Source organism: Macaca mulatta, chromosome 2 (genome assembly GCF_049350105.2).
Source record: "Macaca mulatta isolate MMU2019108-1 chromosome 2, T2T-MMU8v2.0, whole genome shotgun sequence".
NCBI classification, from domain to species: domain Eukaryota; kingdom Metazoa; phylum Chordata; class Mammalia; order Primates; family Cercopithecidae; genus Macaca; species Macaca mulatta.
In genome coordinates this window covers 4,605,503-4,624,914 of record NC_133407.1, presented here as the reverse complement: position 1 = coordinate 4,624,914, position 19,412 = coordinate 4,605,503, and the positions used below count along the sequence as shown (strand labels likewise).

The 19,412-nt window shown below is 48.6% G+C and overlaps 1 protein-coding gene across 1 annotated transcript; it reads left to right on the top strand.

Moving 5' to 3' along the window:
- The first annotated feature begins 665 nt into the window (after nucleotides 1-665).
- HES1 (hes family bHLH transcription factor 1) lies at nucleotides 666-3,127 on the top strand. Its single transcript, XM_015132526.3, has 4 exons — nucleotides 666-1,004; nucleotides 1,140-1,235; nucleotides 1,486-1,573; nucleotides 2,207-3,127. The coding sequence occupies exons 1-4, from the start codon at nucleotides 897-899 to the stop codon at nucleotides 2,755-2,757; spliced, it is 843 nt and encodes a 280-aa protein (XP_014988012.1). The 5' UTR covers nucleotides 666-896; the 3' UTR covers nucleotides 2,758-3,127.
- Nucleotides 3,128-19,412: the final 16,285 nt, after the last annotated feature.

Below are 19,412 nucleotides of genomic sequence, written 5' to 3'. Positions count from 1 at the left end.
TAAGGGATTCAAGAACTACCTTACTCCGAAAAACCTGCGTTTGTAAGGTAGAAGCCAATTTTTCCTTTTAATGCATGGAAAAAGGAAAAAAAAATGGCCCTTTTCCTGCATGATCTACTTTCACCCTCATGAATGTGTAAAGTCTGAGCGGGAACTTAAGATATGTCGGTAACTCACACCTTTACACGAGTCCCGTCCCCCCCCCCCGCCCCCTTTTAACCACTGCTAATGTTTTTCTCTGTCCCTTTATACCTTTAAAAAATGTGTTTCAAATGAACTTATTACAGTCAAAGCAGCTCTGTTACATATGAGAGAGGGCATAAAGGGTAAAGACCCTGGCTCCAAAAGAAAGGGACAAGACCAAAACCAAAGCGGAAAGAAAAAAAAGATCACCTCTAAACCAAAGCCCAGAGGGAGAGTAGCAAAGGGTTAAAATCCTTTTGATTGACGTTGTAGCCTCCGGTGCCCTGGGCTCAGGCGCGCGCCATTGGCCGCCAGACCTTGTGCCTGGCGGCCAATGGGGGGGCGCGGTCCACGAGCGGTGCCGCGTGTCTCCTCCTCCCATTGGCTGAAAGTTACTGTGGGAAAGAAAGTTTGGGAAGTTTCACACGAGCCGTTCGCGTGCAGTCCCAGATATATATAGAAGCCGCCAGGGCCTGGGGATCACACAGGATCCGGAGCTGGTGCTGATAACAGTGGAATCCCCCGTCTACCTCTCTCCTTGGTCCTGGAACAGCGCTACTGATCACCAAGTAGCCACAAAATATAATAATAAACCCTCAGCACTTGCTCAGTAGTTTTGTGAAAGTCTCAAGTAAAAGAGACACAAAGAATTCTTTTTCTTGAAGAACTCCAAAAATAAAATTCTCTAGAGATTAAAAAAAAAAAAAAGGAAAATGCCAGCTGATATAATGGAGAAAAATTCCTCGTCCCCGGTGGCTGCTACCCCAGCCAGTGTCAACACGACACCGGATAAACCAAAGACAGCATCTGAGCACAGAAAGGTAAGGGCGGTACCTGTATCTCTCTGCAGCCCCTCAAGATTAAGTAGGGGTTGGGGGGGCTTCTTTCTGTGTTGAAACCCCGGGATGAAATGGCAGATCCCATGGGAACACAGAACTCTTTTTATTTATTTGCAGTCATCAAAGCCTATCATGGAGAAAAGACGAAGAGCAAGAATAAATGAAAGTCTGAGCCAGCTGAAAACACTGATTTTGGATGCTCTTAAGAAAGATGTAAGTGGGGAAATGTTGTTGCTCTTTCTTTTACTGAGAAAGCAAACACTTTCTCAGCTACTAAGAGTGAAACCCCCCGCCTGCGGGGTCTAGCACTCGCCGGTACTGCGTTCTCCTAGGCGGGAGGGCCCGGCCTTATTCTCTGGGGTCCAGAGATATGCTTGCGCTCCGTGGCCGGGAGAAGGGACCCCCAGCACTCTGAAGCAACTGACACGGGGTTCACTTTCTTTTCTTGCCTCCTCCTATGCAGAGCTCGCGGCATTCCAAGCTGGAGAAGGCGGACATTCTGGAAATGACAGTGAAGCACCTCCGGAACCTGCAGCGGGCGCAGATGACGGGTGAGGGCGGCTCGCCGCGTCCCCCTGTGCGGGCGTCCCGCTCGCCTCGCGGTGATTTCTTCCAGACTTCCGCCCGTGGTTGTGAGAGGCATTCAGCTACATTTTACTGCCTTGGCTCACTCTCGCGTTCCCACGGTCTGGGGCTTATTTATAGCCACAACTCCAAGTTGTTACTGTTCCGGAAAGGGAGGGAAAGAGGTTGCAGCCGCGAGGGTGGCGGGCGGCGGGTAGGGGCGAAAGGACTTAGGACTGTGGCGGTTTGGAACTGCGTGGAGCCTGGGGGTCACTGGTTTAGCACTCCCTCCCGTTGCAGAAGGGGAAACGAGGCTTGGATGATGGATTGGGAGGCATTGTCCAAGGTCACATCGCGCGCGGGGGTGGGGGTGACAGATCTGTGGCTGAGATAGGTTTAAATGCAGCGACAGGGAATCGGGAAGGAGTGGCTCGGCTTTGGCAGCCACGCTAGTGTGTAGAGGTGGCTTTTTTTTTTTAAACCCATCCCACCCTCCCCGCCGGAGGCAGTTTTACGGGCCCATGGTCAGGGAGGCGCGCCACTGGGACCTCCCAGGGCGGAGGCAGTGGCCACGGGGCCAGGGCCGTTCGGTGACCCGTCTGTCTCCTTCTGGCCCGCAGCTGCGCTGAGCACAGACCCAAGCGTGCTGGGGAAGTACCGCGCTGGCTTCAGCGAGTGCATGAACGAGGTGACCCGCTTCCTGTCCACGTGCGAGGGCGTTAATACCGAGGTGCGCACTCGGCTGCTCGGCCACCTGGCCAACTGCATGACCCAGATCAATGCCATGACCTACCCCGGGCAGCCGCACCCCGCCTTGCAGGCGCCGCCGCCGCCCCCACCAGGACCCGGCGGCCCCCAGCACGCGCCGTTCGCGCCGCCGCCGCCGCTCGTGCCCATCCCCGGGGGCGCGGCGCCCCCTCCCGGCGGCGCACCCTGCAAGCTGGGCAGCCAGGCTGGAGAGGCAGCTAAGGTGTTTGGAGGCTTCCAGGTGGTACCGGCTCCCGATGGCCAGTTTGCTTTCCTCATTCCCAACGGGGCCTTCGCGCACAGCGGCCCTGTCATCCCGGTCTACACCAGCAACAGCGGCACCTCCGTGGGCCCCAACGCAGTGTCACCTTCCAGCGGCCCCTCGCTTACGGCGGACTCCATGTGGAGGCCGTGGCGGAACTGAGGGGGCTCAGGCCACCCCTCCTCCTAAACTCCCCAACCGACCTCTCTTCCCTCTGGACTGTAAACAGGAACTTGAATACTGGGAGAGAAAAGGACTTTTTTGATTAAGTGGTTACTTTGTGTTTTTTTAATTTCTAAAAAGTTACTTTTTGTAGAGAGAGCTGTATTAAGTGACTGACCATGCACTATATTTGTATATATTTTATATGTTCATATTGGATTGCGCCTTTGTATAAAAGCTCAGATGACATTTCGTTTTTTACACGAGATTTCTTTTTATGTGATGCCAAAGATGTTTGAAAATGCTCTTAAAATATCTTCCTTTGGGGAAGTTTATTTGAGAAAATATAATAAAAGAAAAAAGTAAAGGCTTTTATGTCTTAGAACTGACTCTTCCAGGATATGTAAAAAGGCTCTTAGTGGAATTTGAATTACATGTAATTAGTCAATTCAAGAATTGACTCTTTTGTTATTAAAAGAACATTTTTAAAAATCCATCAAACCTTTCACCAATCCTCCGTGAACTAAAAAGACTAAATTCCATTTACTTTACAAGCAGCCATCTGGTAAGGCTTCCCTGATAAACTTGTGGTCAGTCTCTTAAAGGATTTCCAAAAACTTGTTTTTAAGTTGCAGTCGGGTAAGTCTGCAGCCCTTGTTCTTCTATCGCCTCCTGAGAAAGACTGAACAGGACTAAATTCACGAAGTCAGTGGATCCAATCCTATTGCCCATTGCACGTTAAGGGTGGTTCCTGCAGCTCTCCTCTCCCAGGGTAGCTCACCGACATCCAAAGCAAAAACACTTCCAACTGCTGCGCCTCCTTCAAGAGTTGGGGTCTTCATTAATTAGCCAATCCTTTGGTTCAAATAAGACGTTCCCTAGCACCCAAAAGTTTGAAATGCCTCTCTGCACCCTCTTCAAGCAAGCTGAAAAGGTCAACAGATTCCTTCTGCCAAGGGACAGTTAGTTAAGACTCCCAAGTGGAGGCTGAGCCCAGATGATTAACACCAGACATGTGTTTTTGATAAGTTTCTGTGCTTGGCTCTAATAGAGAAAGCATGTGGGAGCTGTGCTGGCAGGCACACAGGCCATCTTCCCCTTTTAATACAAACAGCAAGCGACCCCTTCGCTTGGTCATGCCCCATTTCCAGGCGAGATGTGGGCTCCAGATAGAAGCCAAAGGGTTGTCTCGGGTTTCAGCTCACATAACCCTCCTTAACAAGTCCTAACTCAAAGCGGACAGCTTTAAACTGTGCCAGGATCTGCAGGGAATTTCTTCCAAATCCCATCACAAAGGCTTGTCAGATTTTGTCAGATTTGGCCAGGTGTTTGACTGCATCCAGGTGTTGGGGAAATGAAAACCACGAGCCCTGCGAGACCAGACACATCAGCCGCGCTGTGGGTCTGGCGGGCGCGCCCTCCTCCCCCACCGCCGGCCAGTCCTCCTCCCCGCCCTGGCCCCTCCCGCCAGCCTCCTCTCACCCCCCTTTTCTTAGACCGGCTTCTGGGAGGAGAAGGATGAGGCGGGAGAGATCAATCTTTGAAGCTTTCCTAACAAAGATAAAGCCAACGATTTTCTGTCTTGTTTCAAAAGCTTTACCTCTCCCCCGCCCTGCTCTGGCCTTTCCCACAGGCCAGTGTGGAGAGCGGCTCTATCACGGGAATGATCCAGGAGACAGCAGTTTTCCACTCAAGATACCTTCGGACCCAGCTTCCACCCCAGAGGGAGAGATTTAAAAGAGACCTTTTTGAATTTGTCTCCTTTTTGCCTTATTTTGTGTATAGGAAAGGTGTCCAACACACCTTCCGCCAAAGAAACACACACACACCCTTCTTTATCATTTTTCCACGTTTTCCCTCCTGTTGAAACAAACAAAATAACAATTGTTCATTAAGACACCCAACTCAAGCACCAGTGTTTCATTTGGTAAACCTGTCCTCTGGCCCCACTAGCAGCCCTTAACTGTCCTGCTAGAAATAATCAGACCTCAATGTCTTATTTTTATACAAGGAATTCCTTTTACATTGATGTCTTTAAAAATCACAGGAAAAAAAAAATCTCAACACCAGTTGAAAATTAAATGTCCCCATGTTGAAGGGGAACAATTTTAAAAGTGCATTTTTATTAATATCACCGAGACTACATAGACATCTTCCTAGGGAGGGGGACTAAATCAAAGGAAAAATACACATCTGTGTTTTGTTTTGTTTTTATAATTGGTGATTTGAAAACAGCACGTTTTCCCCCCTGAAAGCTGGGTTTAGACTATTCGATGAGGATTTTTTCTGTTATAATAAGGGGAGAGGGTGGAAACCCCACTAGTCTCCAAACCGGAAAGGACACTTCCCAGTTCTTGCTCCAGCTATGCCACCAAAGTCACTGTGTCACCTTGGAAAAGTCATTTCCCTTCTCCGGGTCATTTCCAAGTCTGGAAGACGAATGGACTTATTTCTAAGACGCTGTACCCTCCTGCACTTTGGCTGTTTCTGGAGTAAGTAGCTGAGGGAGAGACGAAACTTCAAAAACGACTTCAATGATGTTGCCTCCCTGGGGGTCCCTCAGGCCTGGCCTAATTATACGGCCTCGGGCACACCAGCAGCCCCTCTCGCCGGCCCCCGGCGGTGCTGATCGCTCCGGGAGATAAGGCACAGCTCCAAACTGCGTCCGGATGCGGGCCGCGGGCCTCGGCTGCCGCGCGCATTAGCCTCTCAATGGAGCCCTTCCGGGGCCCCGGCCCCCCGCCGTCTCCAGCAGCATCCGGAGCGGGAAAGGCGCCGAACTGGAAGCGGGTGGGAGTGCTCCTGGGTCAACACGAGAGCCCTCTCCAAGCGCTGAAGCGCGACTCCGGAGGCTCGCCCCTCCTCGCGCCCCCATCCCACCCCACGCGTTTCTGGAATGGGGACCCAGAGGTTTAGCTGGACCCCCTGGTGGTCACCACCGTCCCGGGAAACCTGTCATTAAAGTCAATTAACTTTTCCCACACCCCTTGGCCGGTAACAACCCGCTCCTAGCTTCCTCCCCGGCTCCTAAGTGCAACCAGATGGGCGGACAGGCTGCCCCCGCCGCGCGCCCGCCGGGCCGGCCCGGGGGTTCCAGGGAGGCCGCCCGAGGCCCGCCGCCCGGGCGGGAGCGGGCCAGGGCGGCCACGCCGGGCCAGCCCCGGCGGCCCTGCGGCCAAGGTGGTTTGCTTAGCAGGCCCGGCTGCTTTCTGGCAGGAAATGAATAGCTCCCAGATGAGCTCAGGCAACCTGAGAGGTCGTGAGAACGGCGCGAACCCCCGCCTGTGCAGCCGGCAGCCTGCCAGGCCGCGGGGGGAGCGGGCGGCGGCGGCGGCGGGAGGCCGGGAGGCCCGGCGGGCGGGCGGGCGGGCGGCGGCGGGGAGAGGGGCGGGAGCCGCTGACACACGAGCCCGCGCCCGCTCCCGCTGACAGGCAGGCCGCCGCCCCCGCTTCCCCCGCCCCGGGCCCCAGCGCCTCCCAAGCAGCAGGCCCAAGCCGCAGAGAGGCGGCCGCGCGGCCCCGCCGGGCCTGGGGGTGGGGCCGCCTGCCAGTGTTTTTCCAGTTCCCCCGGTAGCTCCGGGCCGCATTTAGTAGCTGGGGAAACTGGGCCGAGGCCAGGGCCGGGGCACTAGAGGCCCTCGCGGCCCGCAGAGCCCTGCCAGGCGGCAGGCCACGCCGGGGCAGGAGTGGGCAGAGGGGCGGGGTGAGGCCATCGCAGCCCACAGAGCCGTCCCAAAAAAGACCTTGCCAGCAGACAGCAACCCTGAACGCCTTAAAAAAAAAAAAAAAAAAAAAAAAAAAAAAAAAATCTCATTTCTGAAAACCCTGAGCACCTACTGAGTGCTCAGCAGGCCCAAGAAGATAATACGAATTCCCACCAGCCTCCGCCCCACCGAGCTCTCTATGTAGCTGGGGAGATCCACGAGCACCCTCGTGACTCATCCCAGGCTTGATGTGCTGAGTGCCAGAACTGAAGTTTAAACAAAGGGCACCTAGAACAGAGAGATTAATTCTGCTGAGAGGAAACCAGGCCAGGGAGGTTTTCAGAGTTGGCACTTGGAGCCGAGAGGTGAAAGATGAGTTCAACAGGAAGGGTTAGGAGCAGAAGGGTGAGGGAAAACGCAGAGACGAACATATATACGTCCAGTTTGGGGAAATGTCAGTATGTTTACCATGGTGTGGTATCTAAGTTTTCAAATATACAAATTGGCTTAGAGGTCAAAAAAAAAAAAAAAAAAAAAAAAGAGGGATAAGCTCTGCAGCAGTGGTTGGCTCAAATGCAATATAGCCCAGGGGTTAGAAGCACATGATCTGGCTCCTGGCGGCTTGGCTTAGGTTTTGAGCCCAAGGGAAATTACTGAACTCCCTGCCTCAATTTTGTAACTCTGTATCTCATTTGTAACTTAGGGCTTGTCAGGGTAGTGCTTCACAGGGTTGAGAGGATGAAATGAGTACATGCGCTTAAAGTATTCAGAATAGGGCTGTCAGCTCTTCGGATTCTTAAACAACCACAGTGAGGGACGTTCACCAGACAAGAAAACCAATCCTGGTCTTTGCCCGGTGATGGCAGGATCTGCTTGTAATTGCACCAGGCCCTAGGTGAAAGGACCACTCCTTCTTAGTTCCTGAATTTCATGCATTCATTTGATAATTATTGAACCAGGCGCTACGGGAATAAAGGGAGAAGAAAGGCATAGTCTCTGTAACCATAGAGCTATCTGGTAGGCAAGACAGTCAGCTTAAAAACAAGAACAACAACAAATTGCTGTGTTGAGTGCCATAAGGGAAGAGTCATGCACAGTAATGGTACAAAAGAATATTGTACGTCACAACAGGTAACTTTCTTGGTTCTCCAAATAATGATTAATCCTTGTGATCATTCACAGAAATTACTCGCATAGTAAATAACTAGTCAAATTCCACCTAAGAAAGGTGATTCCCAAATGGTTAATTTCAAGGGTAATCATTTTACAATACTAATATCTTCTGAATGAGCATCATTACCCAGATATGGTCAAGAAACTGAACTGAGAATCAGGAAATCTGAGGCCTGATCCAGTTGGACGGCTACCTGTGAGATGCTGGCCAAGTCCCCTTACGTTTCTGGGCTTCGATCTCTGTGTCAGCACAATGAGAACGTTAGACCACGAAGCCTCTGAAGTGCTTTCAACTCCAGTCTGTGATTCCGTGTCCTCAGTGTGCTTCTGTGCACCTCTACAGTTAGACACATGCTCTGTGGCTCTAACAACCTATATCAGGCGTGTTTCAGACCTTACAGCCAAGGCCTTGGCAGGATTGTTACAGACAAGTATTTTCTTTTTTCTTTTTTTTTTTTTTTTTTTTTTGAGATGGAGTCTCGCTCTGTCGCCCAGGCTGGAGTACAGTGGTACTATCTCGGCTCACTGCGAGCTCCGCCTCCTGGGTTCATGCCATTCTCCTGCCTCAGCCTCCTGAGTAGCTGGGACTACAGGCACCCGCCACCACGCCCGGCTAATTTTTTTTTTGTATTTTCAGTAGTGACGGAGTTTCACCGTGTTAGCCAGGATGGTCTCGACCTCCTGACCTCATGATCCGCCCGTCTCAGCCTCCCCTCCCAAAGTGCTGGGATTACAGGCGTGAGCCACTGCACCCAGCGACAGACAAGTATTTTCATCTGCAGTTAAAGATGTGGAGACCAAGACCTGAAGGATGGGCATTGTAGTTCACTGTTAACAGAAAATAGCCTACATATTAGATTCCTGGAGACCTGCCATGTTAGTGAGAATCATAGCCACTGCAAAGCACATCGAAGGCAGACTGCATGTGCCAGGATTTGCTCACATATCTGCTACCGAGATCTTATCCTTTGCTGTGATATCAGAGCAGCAAGAGTTAAAAATACCACTTTCTGTCTTCATCCTAAAAAATCCCCCCCCCCCTTTTCACTTGCTCACTTCTTTTCTGAAAAGAGAATGTGATCTGTTGGTTCTTGGGACTCTCTCCATTTAAGAAATATACTTCCCCAACTAGGCCAGGTGAAGTGGCTCACACCTGTAATCCCAGCACTTTCAGGGGCAAAGGCAGAAGGTTGCTTGGAGCCTGGAGTTCAAGATCAGTCTGGGCGGCACAGTGAGACCCTCATCTCTATGGGGAAAAAAAATAAAGAAAAAAATATATATATATATGTATATTTCCCCATATATATATATTTCCCCAACTAGCTAGAGTTTTTCCAAAATAGTACACTTGCTGAGTTAAATAAGCTAACTGGTTCCCCATATATATATATTTCCCCAACTAGCTAGAGTTTTTCCAAAATAGTACATTTGCTGAGTTAAATAAGCTAACTGGTCTAGTCTGGTTAAAGAAGAATGTCAATCTGAATTACTGGAAAATCTGAGTTTTAAATATCTGTTAGGAAAAGTAGTAACTTTGCAAATACTTGTACTGGGTCTGAATTCATAGCTTTCATAAAACTAATGCATTAAAGTCATTTAAAGAATGTGTTCTCTTATTAAGCAGGTTAAACGTGGCTCTGGCAATATTATTTGTACTATAAATCTTCCTTAAAATAATCAAAGGAGCCAGAGTGCAGCCCAAGTAAATAATTGCAATCTAAATTAATAATAAGCCTTTACTGTAGCTATTGTTTCTATGTTCAGACATGTTCCCAATCCTAATTTGTCTTTAGTCAAGCAGGGATCAATATATTTTTTTCTTAGAAGTCCGAAGATAACTTAATGATAGCCATGTTATTTAAGGAACCCTATTTGTTTCTTAAATATTTTGTTTTTCACAAATGTGATAGTTTTCATGTTCAACTAACTTTACTAGTTTTGTCATCAATGTGAGACATGAAATGTATAATTAGTTTACAAAAAACTCCAGCCTACAGAAAAACTATTGCAGTTGACAAACACTACCCCAAACTTCATGTTTTCTGCAACATCGTCTTTTCCTCCTAGCTTTATGGTTATAACATTTGTCTCTGGTTGGGCGCTGTGGCTCACACCTGTAATCGCAGTGCTTTGGGAAGCCAAGGTGGGCAATCACTTGAGGTTAGGAGCTGGAGATCAGCTTGGCCAATACGGCGAAATCCCGTCTATACTAAAAATACAAAAAATTAGCCGGGCATGGTGGCGTGCGCTTGTAATCCCAGCTACTCAGGAGGCTGAGGCAAGAGAATCTCTTGAACCCGGGAGGCGGAGGTTGCAGTGAGCTGAGATCGCACCACTGCACTCTAGCCTGGACGACAGCGAGACTCCATCTCAATAAATGAATAAATAAATAAATAAAAATAAAATTTGTCCCTAAAACATCAAAATTTAAAACAAGAATATGATTGCTTAACAGGACCAGGAGAGAGCAAATGCAATGTGTCACCAGGTGAGGTGGCACACACTTGTAGTCCCAGCTACTGAAGAGACCGAGGGAGAGCATGACTTGAGCCCAGGAGTTCTGGGCTATGGGATGCTATGCCCATCACATGTTCGCACTAAGCTCAACATCTAAGTTCGCACTAAGCTCAATACTAAGTGACTTTCTGGGAGCAGGGGACCACCAAGTTGCCTAAGGAGGGGCAAACTGGCCCAGATTGGAAGCAGAGCAGGTCAAAACTCCTGTGCTGATCAGTTGTGGGATTGCGCCTGTGAACAGCCACTGCACTCCAGCCTGGGCAACACAGCAAGACCCTTTCTCTTAAAAAACAAAAATCTGCAGTGTGTCAAATCTGTTTCAGAGCAGCTCCCATAAGGGACATTTAAGATGCATTAATAGCCACCAGAATTGTTTCCTGAGATAATACAAGGAAACATCTGGTATAAGTTTTTCACTTAACTTTTTCCCCGTTTTCACAGGTAAGTGTAAAAGTGCACTTCTTCATTTTAGTGAATATCCAATAAACATCTGGGGTAGGGATGGGATAGAAAACTTGAATGAGGCTTCTCACACCTCAGATTTGTAAAGAACAAATGCTGTCAAGGCACAAGTTATTCTTTCCTGTGTTCTGTTTCATAATTAAGACCGTTTGATTATATTCATACAAATAGAATCCTGAAGGATCAGATAGGTATTTATCCTAAGACTCATTATTATTGTTGTTGTTATTATTATTATTATTATTTTGAGATGGAGTTTCACTCTTGTTGCCCAGGCTTGAGTGCAATGGCGCGATCTCAGCTCACTGCAACCTCCGCCTCCTGGGTTCAAGCAATTCTCCTGCCTCAGCCTCCCGAGTAGCTGGGATTACAAGTATGCGCCACCATGCCCGGCTAATTTTGTATTTTTAGTAGAGATTGAGTTTTGCCATGTTGGTCAGGCTGGTCTTGAACTTTCGACCTCAGGTGATCTGCCCGCCTTAGCCTCCCAAAGTGCTGGGATTATAGGTGTGAGGCACCATGCCTGGCCTTACATTATTAATCATTATTATTATTACTTTATTAAGTAACTGTGGAATTGGCCATTCATACCTTTCAGGTGAGAACAAGTCTTCAAAAAAAAATGATGAAAATGAAGACTTTTTTGTGGTATTTTTGGTTTTGTTTCCTTATTTTGGAGGCGGGGGATGCCCAGGTTGAAGGCAGAGCACAATCACATAATTGTCTCAAGAGCTCTGGAGTTGCTTCAGTGTGTTTTGTAGTCTCTTTCTGGTTTCATCTTGAGTTCAGAACAGGGAGATTCCATCCAAAGAAGAGACACATGAGACAGTTTAAGGCCAGGAGCAATTCAAAACGGATAACTTCAAATGTTCTTGCCTCAAATATTCACACCGTTCCTGTATCAAAGACCTAAGCTATCATCACATTTACACATCTATACTGGTTTAGAAGTGTAAACTTCTAAAACTAGAAGTTTCATCTCAAGCAATCAATTGTCTTAAGACACAGCCGTCAATTTCTAGCTGGCAGATGGACTGAATTCAACTTAATTTTTTAAAAGCCCAGTTTCCATACTTGGCATACAACTTCCAGGCAGGGTCCAGATCTTGCTCTCCTCTGAGGGGAGCCCCTCAGCATGTCCCTGCTCTCTATGGATACATGTTCCATTTTAAATAAACATCCCTTTACATGCAGCCCCTCTGTGAGCCACTCACTTCCTGGTTTGCTTTTCCTTTGAGCCTGGCGGGTGGATGATGACGCTGAGTGCCGGTGGCCAGGGAGCATGCGCACCACGGGCTAGGGAGTGTGCCTCTGGACTGGGCATTCTCTGCCTCCCTATACCCTTGCCAAGCCATTGATCCTCCTTCCTCAGATAAAATCTGTCCTTGGTGCCATCCAGCACTCCACTCTTTCAATTCCTACTTCTCCGCTTAAGCTTGCCTCCCCCCGATTCCATCCCTTCCTCCTTTCTCAGGGTCTGTGCTCCGGATGCTATCCTTACTCTCTTCATCAAGGATGTGGCCCACAAAGCATCTGCTATTCCTAAATCTTCAACCTCCCTTACCGTTTTGAGTTTTCCCCCTCAGCATATGAGCACATTTATTTCTTTACAATCCTTAAGAGCCACGCTGCGACCTCTCTCCTCCCTTCTCACAGAGAATGCCTGGGTTGTGCCCGTGGCCCACACTGCCCCACAACTCTCTCCTCCCCACCCTTGCAGCCAGCCTCGCTCTGGGCCCTGCACTCTGCTACAGGCTCTGGCCTGGACGACTCAGGAAACAAACCAGACGGTCATTTTTCTGTCCTTTCCTCTGTCAGCATTACAACATTTGTAAAGTGTTGACCATGTTCAAACTCCATCCTTGAAATTCCCTCCTTCCTAAACCCCTGCAGCATCTCTTTCTTCTGAGTTCTTCCGACCTCTCTGGCAATTTCTCAGTACCCACTATGGGACTGTCTCCTTTTACCTTCTGTCAGTATCTTTGTCCTCTTGTCACTCGGCCCCCCGGAGTAGTGGTGAGCATCTACATGCCCAAAGAAGACTACCCGATCTGGCATTTTCAACCCATAGTTCTTTCCTGAGCTCTCAAGTCGCGGACTCAGCTGCACACGGGACATCTCCACATACATGGAAGTCGGCATGTCTTAAACTTGATTCCATGACCCCAGCCCTCATCCCTACAGAATGCCCCACCCCTGTTTTCCTAGGCTCACCCTGTATCTCATCCCTGTATCTGTCTTATGAATCTCAACCCCATTTCACTGCCTCGGTACAGAAGTTTCAAGCTTTTTACTTTCATCTTCCCCAGACTGATCTCCTCAACTCCGGTCTTGCCTCCCTGCTATCCGTTGGCCATGATCCAGTCCAAACAACCCTGTCTCTGTTAGAAGATGTCTCAGGGCTTCCTGCTGCCTTCATGACTGCAGAAACTGGCTTGCTTTGCTCCCAGCCAACTCGCCTGCCTCATTCCCTGCAAGCAGGCCTCATCCCCCCTCCTTCTCCCCACGCACAAAGCTGCCTCAGTGCCCAAGCCCTCCATGCTCTCTGTTTTCTGTCGCTTTGCAGTCTTTGTGCCCGTGCTGGAAGTTTCCCTCCCCCGCATCTCTACCCAGAGACCTCCTACCTCGCACGTCCTTCAAGACTTGGCTCAGTCTGCTTCGGAAAGCCCACCCTGCCCAGTCCCATGTTCTGACCCTTCCCCACCCCTCTCGCCCTCTCCCTGGGACATTGTTTGTTTGTTTGTTTGTTTTTTGAGAAACCCAGGCTTTTCTGCCTCAGCCTCTTGAGTAGCTGGGTTTACAGGCATGCACCACCATGCCTGGCTAATTTTTTTTTTTTTTTTTTTAGTAGAGACAGGGTTTCAACATGCTGGCCAGGCTGGTCTCAAATTCATGGCCTCAGGTGATCTGCCCTCCTCGGCCTCCCAAAGTGCTGGGATTACAAGCATGAGCCACCACGCCCGGCCTCCCTGGGACATCTAACACAGCACTGCTGACATTGGACTGTAGTGTAGGTTTATCTGTCTCCCCAGCTCAGGCTATGCATGTTTTGGAGGCAAAAATGATGTATTTTTCTGTACCCCCGGCACCTGGCACAGTGGCTGGCGTACAGAAGTCGTTCAGGAAGCTGTATGCTACCAGTGTAGTAAGAACGGTTGATACTTGAAGGTTCACAAAATGCTTCCAAAAACACCATTTCTTTTGATCCCGAAAGCAATCCAGACAGGTAAGTATGGCTGGTGATGTTACCATTATATCAAATGTGGATATTTACGCTCGGAAAGTGTAGGTGAACTGGCCAAGGTGACAGCTAGGAGGTGACTGATGTGGAATCTCTGGAACCCACATCTTCTGGCCATGAACGCCATACTTAAGCTAGTCTCTATGGTTGCACGAGCATCCCTTCCCTGCCACCTGCCAGGGGAAATACACCTAGTTTTGATCTCTGTGATTCATGCATTTTTGCTGCATATGTAACCAGAACCAATTTGCTGGAAATCTGTTCTCATCCCTGATTTGCTGGTGTAAAACATGTGGGGACTGCGGGTACCTTTCTTCTGTCTCTCAGATGGCACAGAATTAATGTAATCAAATTCCTTTTTTTTTTCTGAGATGGAGTTTCGCTCTTGTCGCCCAGCCTGGAGTGCAATGGCGCAATCTCAGCTCACTGCAGTCTCCGCCTCCCAGGTTTCAGTAATTCCCCTGCCTCAGCCTCCTGAGTAGCTGGGATAACAAGCATGCGCCACCAAGCCTGGCTAATTTTGTATTTTTATTAGAGACGGGATTTCGCCATGTTGGTCAGGCTGGTCTCGAACTCCCGACCTCAGGTGATCTGCCTGCCTCGGCCTCCCACGGTGCTAGGATTACAAGCGTGAGCCACCACACCCTGCCAATCAAATTCTTTTTAAACATAAAGATTAATACTCCTCAGCAAAAATGAATTTCCAGTTATTTTTCAGAATCAAAAATTCTGTACAGAGAATGGGAAAATAAATCATAAACTTTCAGGAGGAAGAAAAGTATCCAATTTTGAAAATCCTATTTGTGAGGCTGGTTTGAAAAAGACTTGTCTGTTATAGGTGAATGAGTCATAACGTGACCTAGAGAAACCACTAACTAAAAGCATGTAGGGTGTAACAAGCGAATTCCAAAGCACTAGGACTGAAGGCACACCAGAAAAGCCACAAACACAATGTGGCTGTTTGTCACAAGATCAATACAATCTCTGTCAGCAAAGTGTTCTCCACCCACAAAGAAGTTGGTGACTTTCCAGATAAAATTTTTTTGGCTTTTTCTGCCGATCTGTGACTCCTGGTATTTTGCATTCCAGTTTTGCGATACAGCAAAATAAATATTACCTGAGGAGTTTACAGCTTCTTCAGGTCACCTGCAGCCAGGGTGCAGTGCCTGATAAGAAGTGGGCCCTGCACCAGCGTGGGTCACTGGCCCACAAAACACTTCCCAGTGGGGCTGACTAGTCATTCGTGCACCAGGGATTAGTGCAACTTCTGCTCTGCACCATTCCAGGTGCCCGAGTTTCTACAATAAACAAGTCAGGCAAAGCGCTGGCTCTCGAGAGGCTTTTATTCCACCATCAGGAAGAAAACAAATAAAGGAGAGAATGGGCCAGGTGCAGGAGTTCACGCCTGTAATCCCAGCACTTTGGGAGGCTGAGGCAGAAGGATTGCTTAAGGCTAGGAGTTCAAGATCAGCCTGGGCTGATCTGAGTGAGACATTATCTCTTCAAAAAAAAAAAAATTAGCTGGGCACAGTAGCACACACCTGTAGTCCCAGCCACTCAGAAGGCTGAGGTGGGAGGATCACTCGAGCCCAGGAATAAGGCCGCAGTGAGCTATGATTGCGCCACTGCATGCCAGCCTAGGCAACAGAGTGAGACCCGGTCTCAAAAAACAAAAAACAAAAAACAAAAAAAAAAAAAGAGAAAGAAAAAAAAGAGGGAATGTAAACTCATGGGAAACACTGTGAAGAAATGAAATAGGATGTCATGATGGAAGGGGTCAGAAGCAGGGTGGGGTCTAATTTAGAATGGACAGAGAAGGAAAGGCTTACTGAGTAGGTAACTCCTGAAGCCAGGAAAGCCAGTAAAACAAAGCAAGTCTAACAAAATGCCCAACCTGATTTTGAAGAACTAGTCAATGATGGTGGAAAATGTCACCTCTGGCCAGCCTGGGCAATGTTCATAAATGGCTGGTGCTTGGGGCCATAACTTGGAGCAGGGTCATTTGCTGCTGTTTTTATGATCACACAACTACTAAAAACCTCTCTACAGGCTGTAGGCTGGGCGCGGTGGCTCACGCCTCTTATCCCAGCACTTTGGGAGGGTGAGGCGGGAGGATCACAAAGTCAGGAGATGGAGACCATCCTGGCTAATATGGTGAAATCCCGTCTCAAAAAAATACAAAAATTAGCCAGGCGTGGTGGCGGGAGCCTGTAGTCCCAGCTACTCGGGAGACTGAGGCAGGAAAATGGCATGAACCCGGGAGGCAGAGCTTGCAGTGAGTAGAGATGATGCTACTGCACTCCAACCTAGGCAACAGAGCAAGACTCTGTCCAGAAAAAAAAAACCCTCTCTACAGTCTGCAAAGCACTTTAAATATTTGAAGTGGAAGTGAATTCAGAGACAGTGAACTTAATCTCTTTGTTTGCCACATGAAGAAACAGTTATGGCCCTGGTTGGCTTTGCATCCACATGTTCATTCCATAGGCACCCTCTGAGTTCTTGCCTTGCACACAGTGATGGGCAGGGAACCACAGGGGATACAGAAATAAACAAAATTCGAAAGGCCTTCAAAGAGATCCCTGTCTAGCAGGGAACACATTATCTAAGCCAGCTAGGAGGAAAACAGTACTGAAAGCAGAGTCATCCCCAGACCCCACCCAGAACTAGCAAGGCGCAAGCCAGAACTGGAACCCTGGACTCCAGACTTCTCGTCTGGGATTTTGTTTTCTGTTTCTTTCTTTCCTTTTTTTTTTTTTTTTTTTTTTCCTGAAATTTCTCAGTTACTTCCACCTGGAAAATCTCCCTGTGTCCCCAGGCCAACCTCACCACCAGTCCCTTTGGCTAATAATTAGCTTTCAGGTCTCAAATTAGACGGCCCCCTCTGAAGCCTTGTGTGAGCCTCTTCTCCCTGAATTTCCTTCTGCTGTGCCCTCACTATGTGCTGTGCTGCCATCAACATTGCCCCATCAGACCTCTCATCACATGGGCCTATGAGCTGCCCTTCAGGGTCACACTGCAACCTTGGGACCTGACACAGTGCCTGCCACACAGTAGGGGGCTCAATAAAGTTCTATTAACCAAGTAGACAGATAGACAACTATGCAGAGCACGCTGCCACCACTCTCACCCTAATGCAATATTTTCTCTCTTTTTTTAAGATGGAGTCTCACTCCGTCACCAGGATGGAGTGCAGTGACATGATCTCAGCTCACTGCAACCTCCGCCTCCGGGGTTCAAGCAATTCTCCTGCCTCAGCCTCCTGAGTAGCTGGGATTACAGGTGCACGCCACCACGCCCAGCTGATTTTTGTACTTTTACTAGAGATGGGGTTTCACCATGTTGGTCAGGCTGGTCTCGAACTCCCGACCTCATGATCTGCCCACCTCAGCCTCCCAAAATGCTGGGATTACAGGAGTGAGCTACGGCACCCTGCCTCTCCTTTTCTTCTTTCTCACCTCTCTGCCTCCTTTTCCCACATCCTGGCACCTCCTCAGACCCCAGTGTACCTACTTGCCTCACCGGGGCTCCACCCAGACCTCCTTCCCAGGAAGTACTGGGAGTCCATTCACACTGCACTTACCTACCTCCGAGCGCGAAGCGTCCTGGCTGAGGAGCAACAGGACACCCAAGAAATGCCCTGAACCAGCCTGTTTCTCTCTGGCTGGATCCTTTTGCAGGGGACTGGGAAGTCGTCTTTTCTACCCTCAGCACAGATGAGCTCCACAAAGCCATGGTTTCTTAGCGGTTTCCCAAGTCCCCTCACAGGACCCTCTGACAGACAAGACCGGGAGGGAATAAATACCCGGCTGTGTCAGGGAAAGAGAATATGGGTGATTTTTTCCCCTTTACTTCATTTTCCAAACAACTCCGTAAAGTACTTATGCTACTTTTATATCCAAAATGCTTACATTTTTTAGAATGAGTCTTTGACAACAGCTTGGAGAACATGTTTTCCTCTTCTGAAGGCCGGCTATACTGACAGTCATTACGGTTCAGCTCAGCATGTAATCACCCTCTTCCTAAGTCCTGAGTATTGTTGGATCTCGCATGGCTAGACTGTCACACGGAGACAATTCGCGCTGCTTTACTCTACATCTCTCTACTGATCATCCCGGGGTCTGACTGGCATGTTGTGGCTGCTCATAACTTATTATTTGGCTTTTTTGCTCAGGCTGCAGGTTTTGAGACAGCCCAGGGCTTCCACTCCAAGACTGAGGAAAAGGCTCTCCTCCTTCTCCACCCTGCCTGAGCACTGGTTCCACTCTCTTCCCTGAACTTGATGACTAACAAGTATTTCAGTCTCTGAATTCAGCTCTCTGGTGGATTAAGGTGGGAGGCAAATTTATTGTCACGCTCCCAGTCAAGAGGTGGAGTTTTTCTCCTCCCCGCGATTCTGGTCTGGCCCTGTGACTGCTTTAATGAATAGAAGGTGCAGAAGTCATACTGGGCCAGTTCCAGGTACAAGCTTTAGGAAGGCCTGGGAGATTTTGCTTTTGCACATTGGAGAGCCCTGAGCCACCATCTAAGAAGTCAGCTACACTTATGGATAGACCACATGGAGCAGCCACATGGAGAGAGGCCTGGCCATCCCAGTATCATGGCTGAGCCCAGCCTGCCAGCCATCACTGCCAAGGCACCAGACATGAGGAAGCCATCTTCGGTGTTGCAGCTGGTAGAGTCCGAGGACGACTGCAGCACAACCAATGCTATGTGGAGCAGAAGAGTCGCCCAGCTGAGCCCACTCAACCCTCAGCATGATGAGAGATAATACAATGTTGTTGTTTTAAGCCTACCAAAAGTTGGCTCCCAACTGTCACCAACACAACCTATTGGTGAGACAAAGCTGAGCTCATTGCTTATTGTGGTAAGGGAGAATGCCACCTGGCAAAGCTTTGGCAGTATTTCCAATGGGGAAAGGAAGGTCAGAATGCACTAATAATTGGGAACTTGGTTTAAGGCAGTCTTTCATTACAGGGACTTGATCAGGACTGGGCAAGAATCACTATGCAACACTCCAAAATTGGTGGAAACAGCAAAGTAAGGATTTTGAGATGAAAGATTCACAGAATCTGAGGGCACAAATTGTCTGTGGATGTTTTCCATGGAATAGTTGATGGAAAGTTTCTTTAATGAACAATCAAACCACTTACCTGGGCAGGAGGCATCTGGAAAAATCAGTCATACTAATGAAGACAGAGAAACAGCACAAAGTCATGTCACTACAGGCAACAGGATATGGTTTAGGTTTCCCGGGTGCAGGCAGAGCATGGAGCTAGCTGGTTTTGGTTCTCAAGCCACTAAATTTTGGAATGCTTTGTCACAGCAATTAATTATTAAGACATTTCTGTAACCTTTCACTTCTCAATATTTCTGTATTTCTCAATCCATTCATTCATCAAATACTTGCTGTATACCTATTATGTGCCAGGCACTGTGCTAGGCTGGTGATACAAAAGAGAGTAAGATAGACCAGGTCCTCCCTTTCTTGGAGCTTAAATCATCATCAGGAGGAGAAAGACAATAAACCATTAAACGAAAAAGTTAACAAGATAATTTTT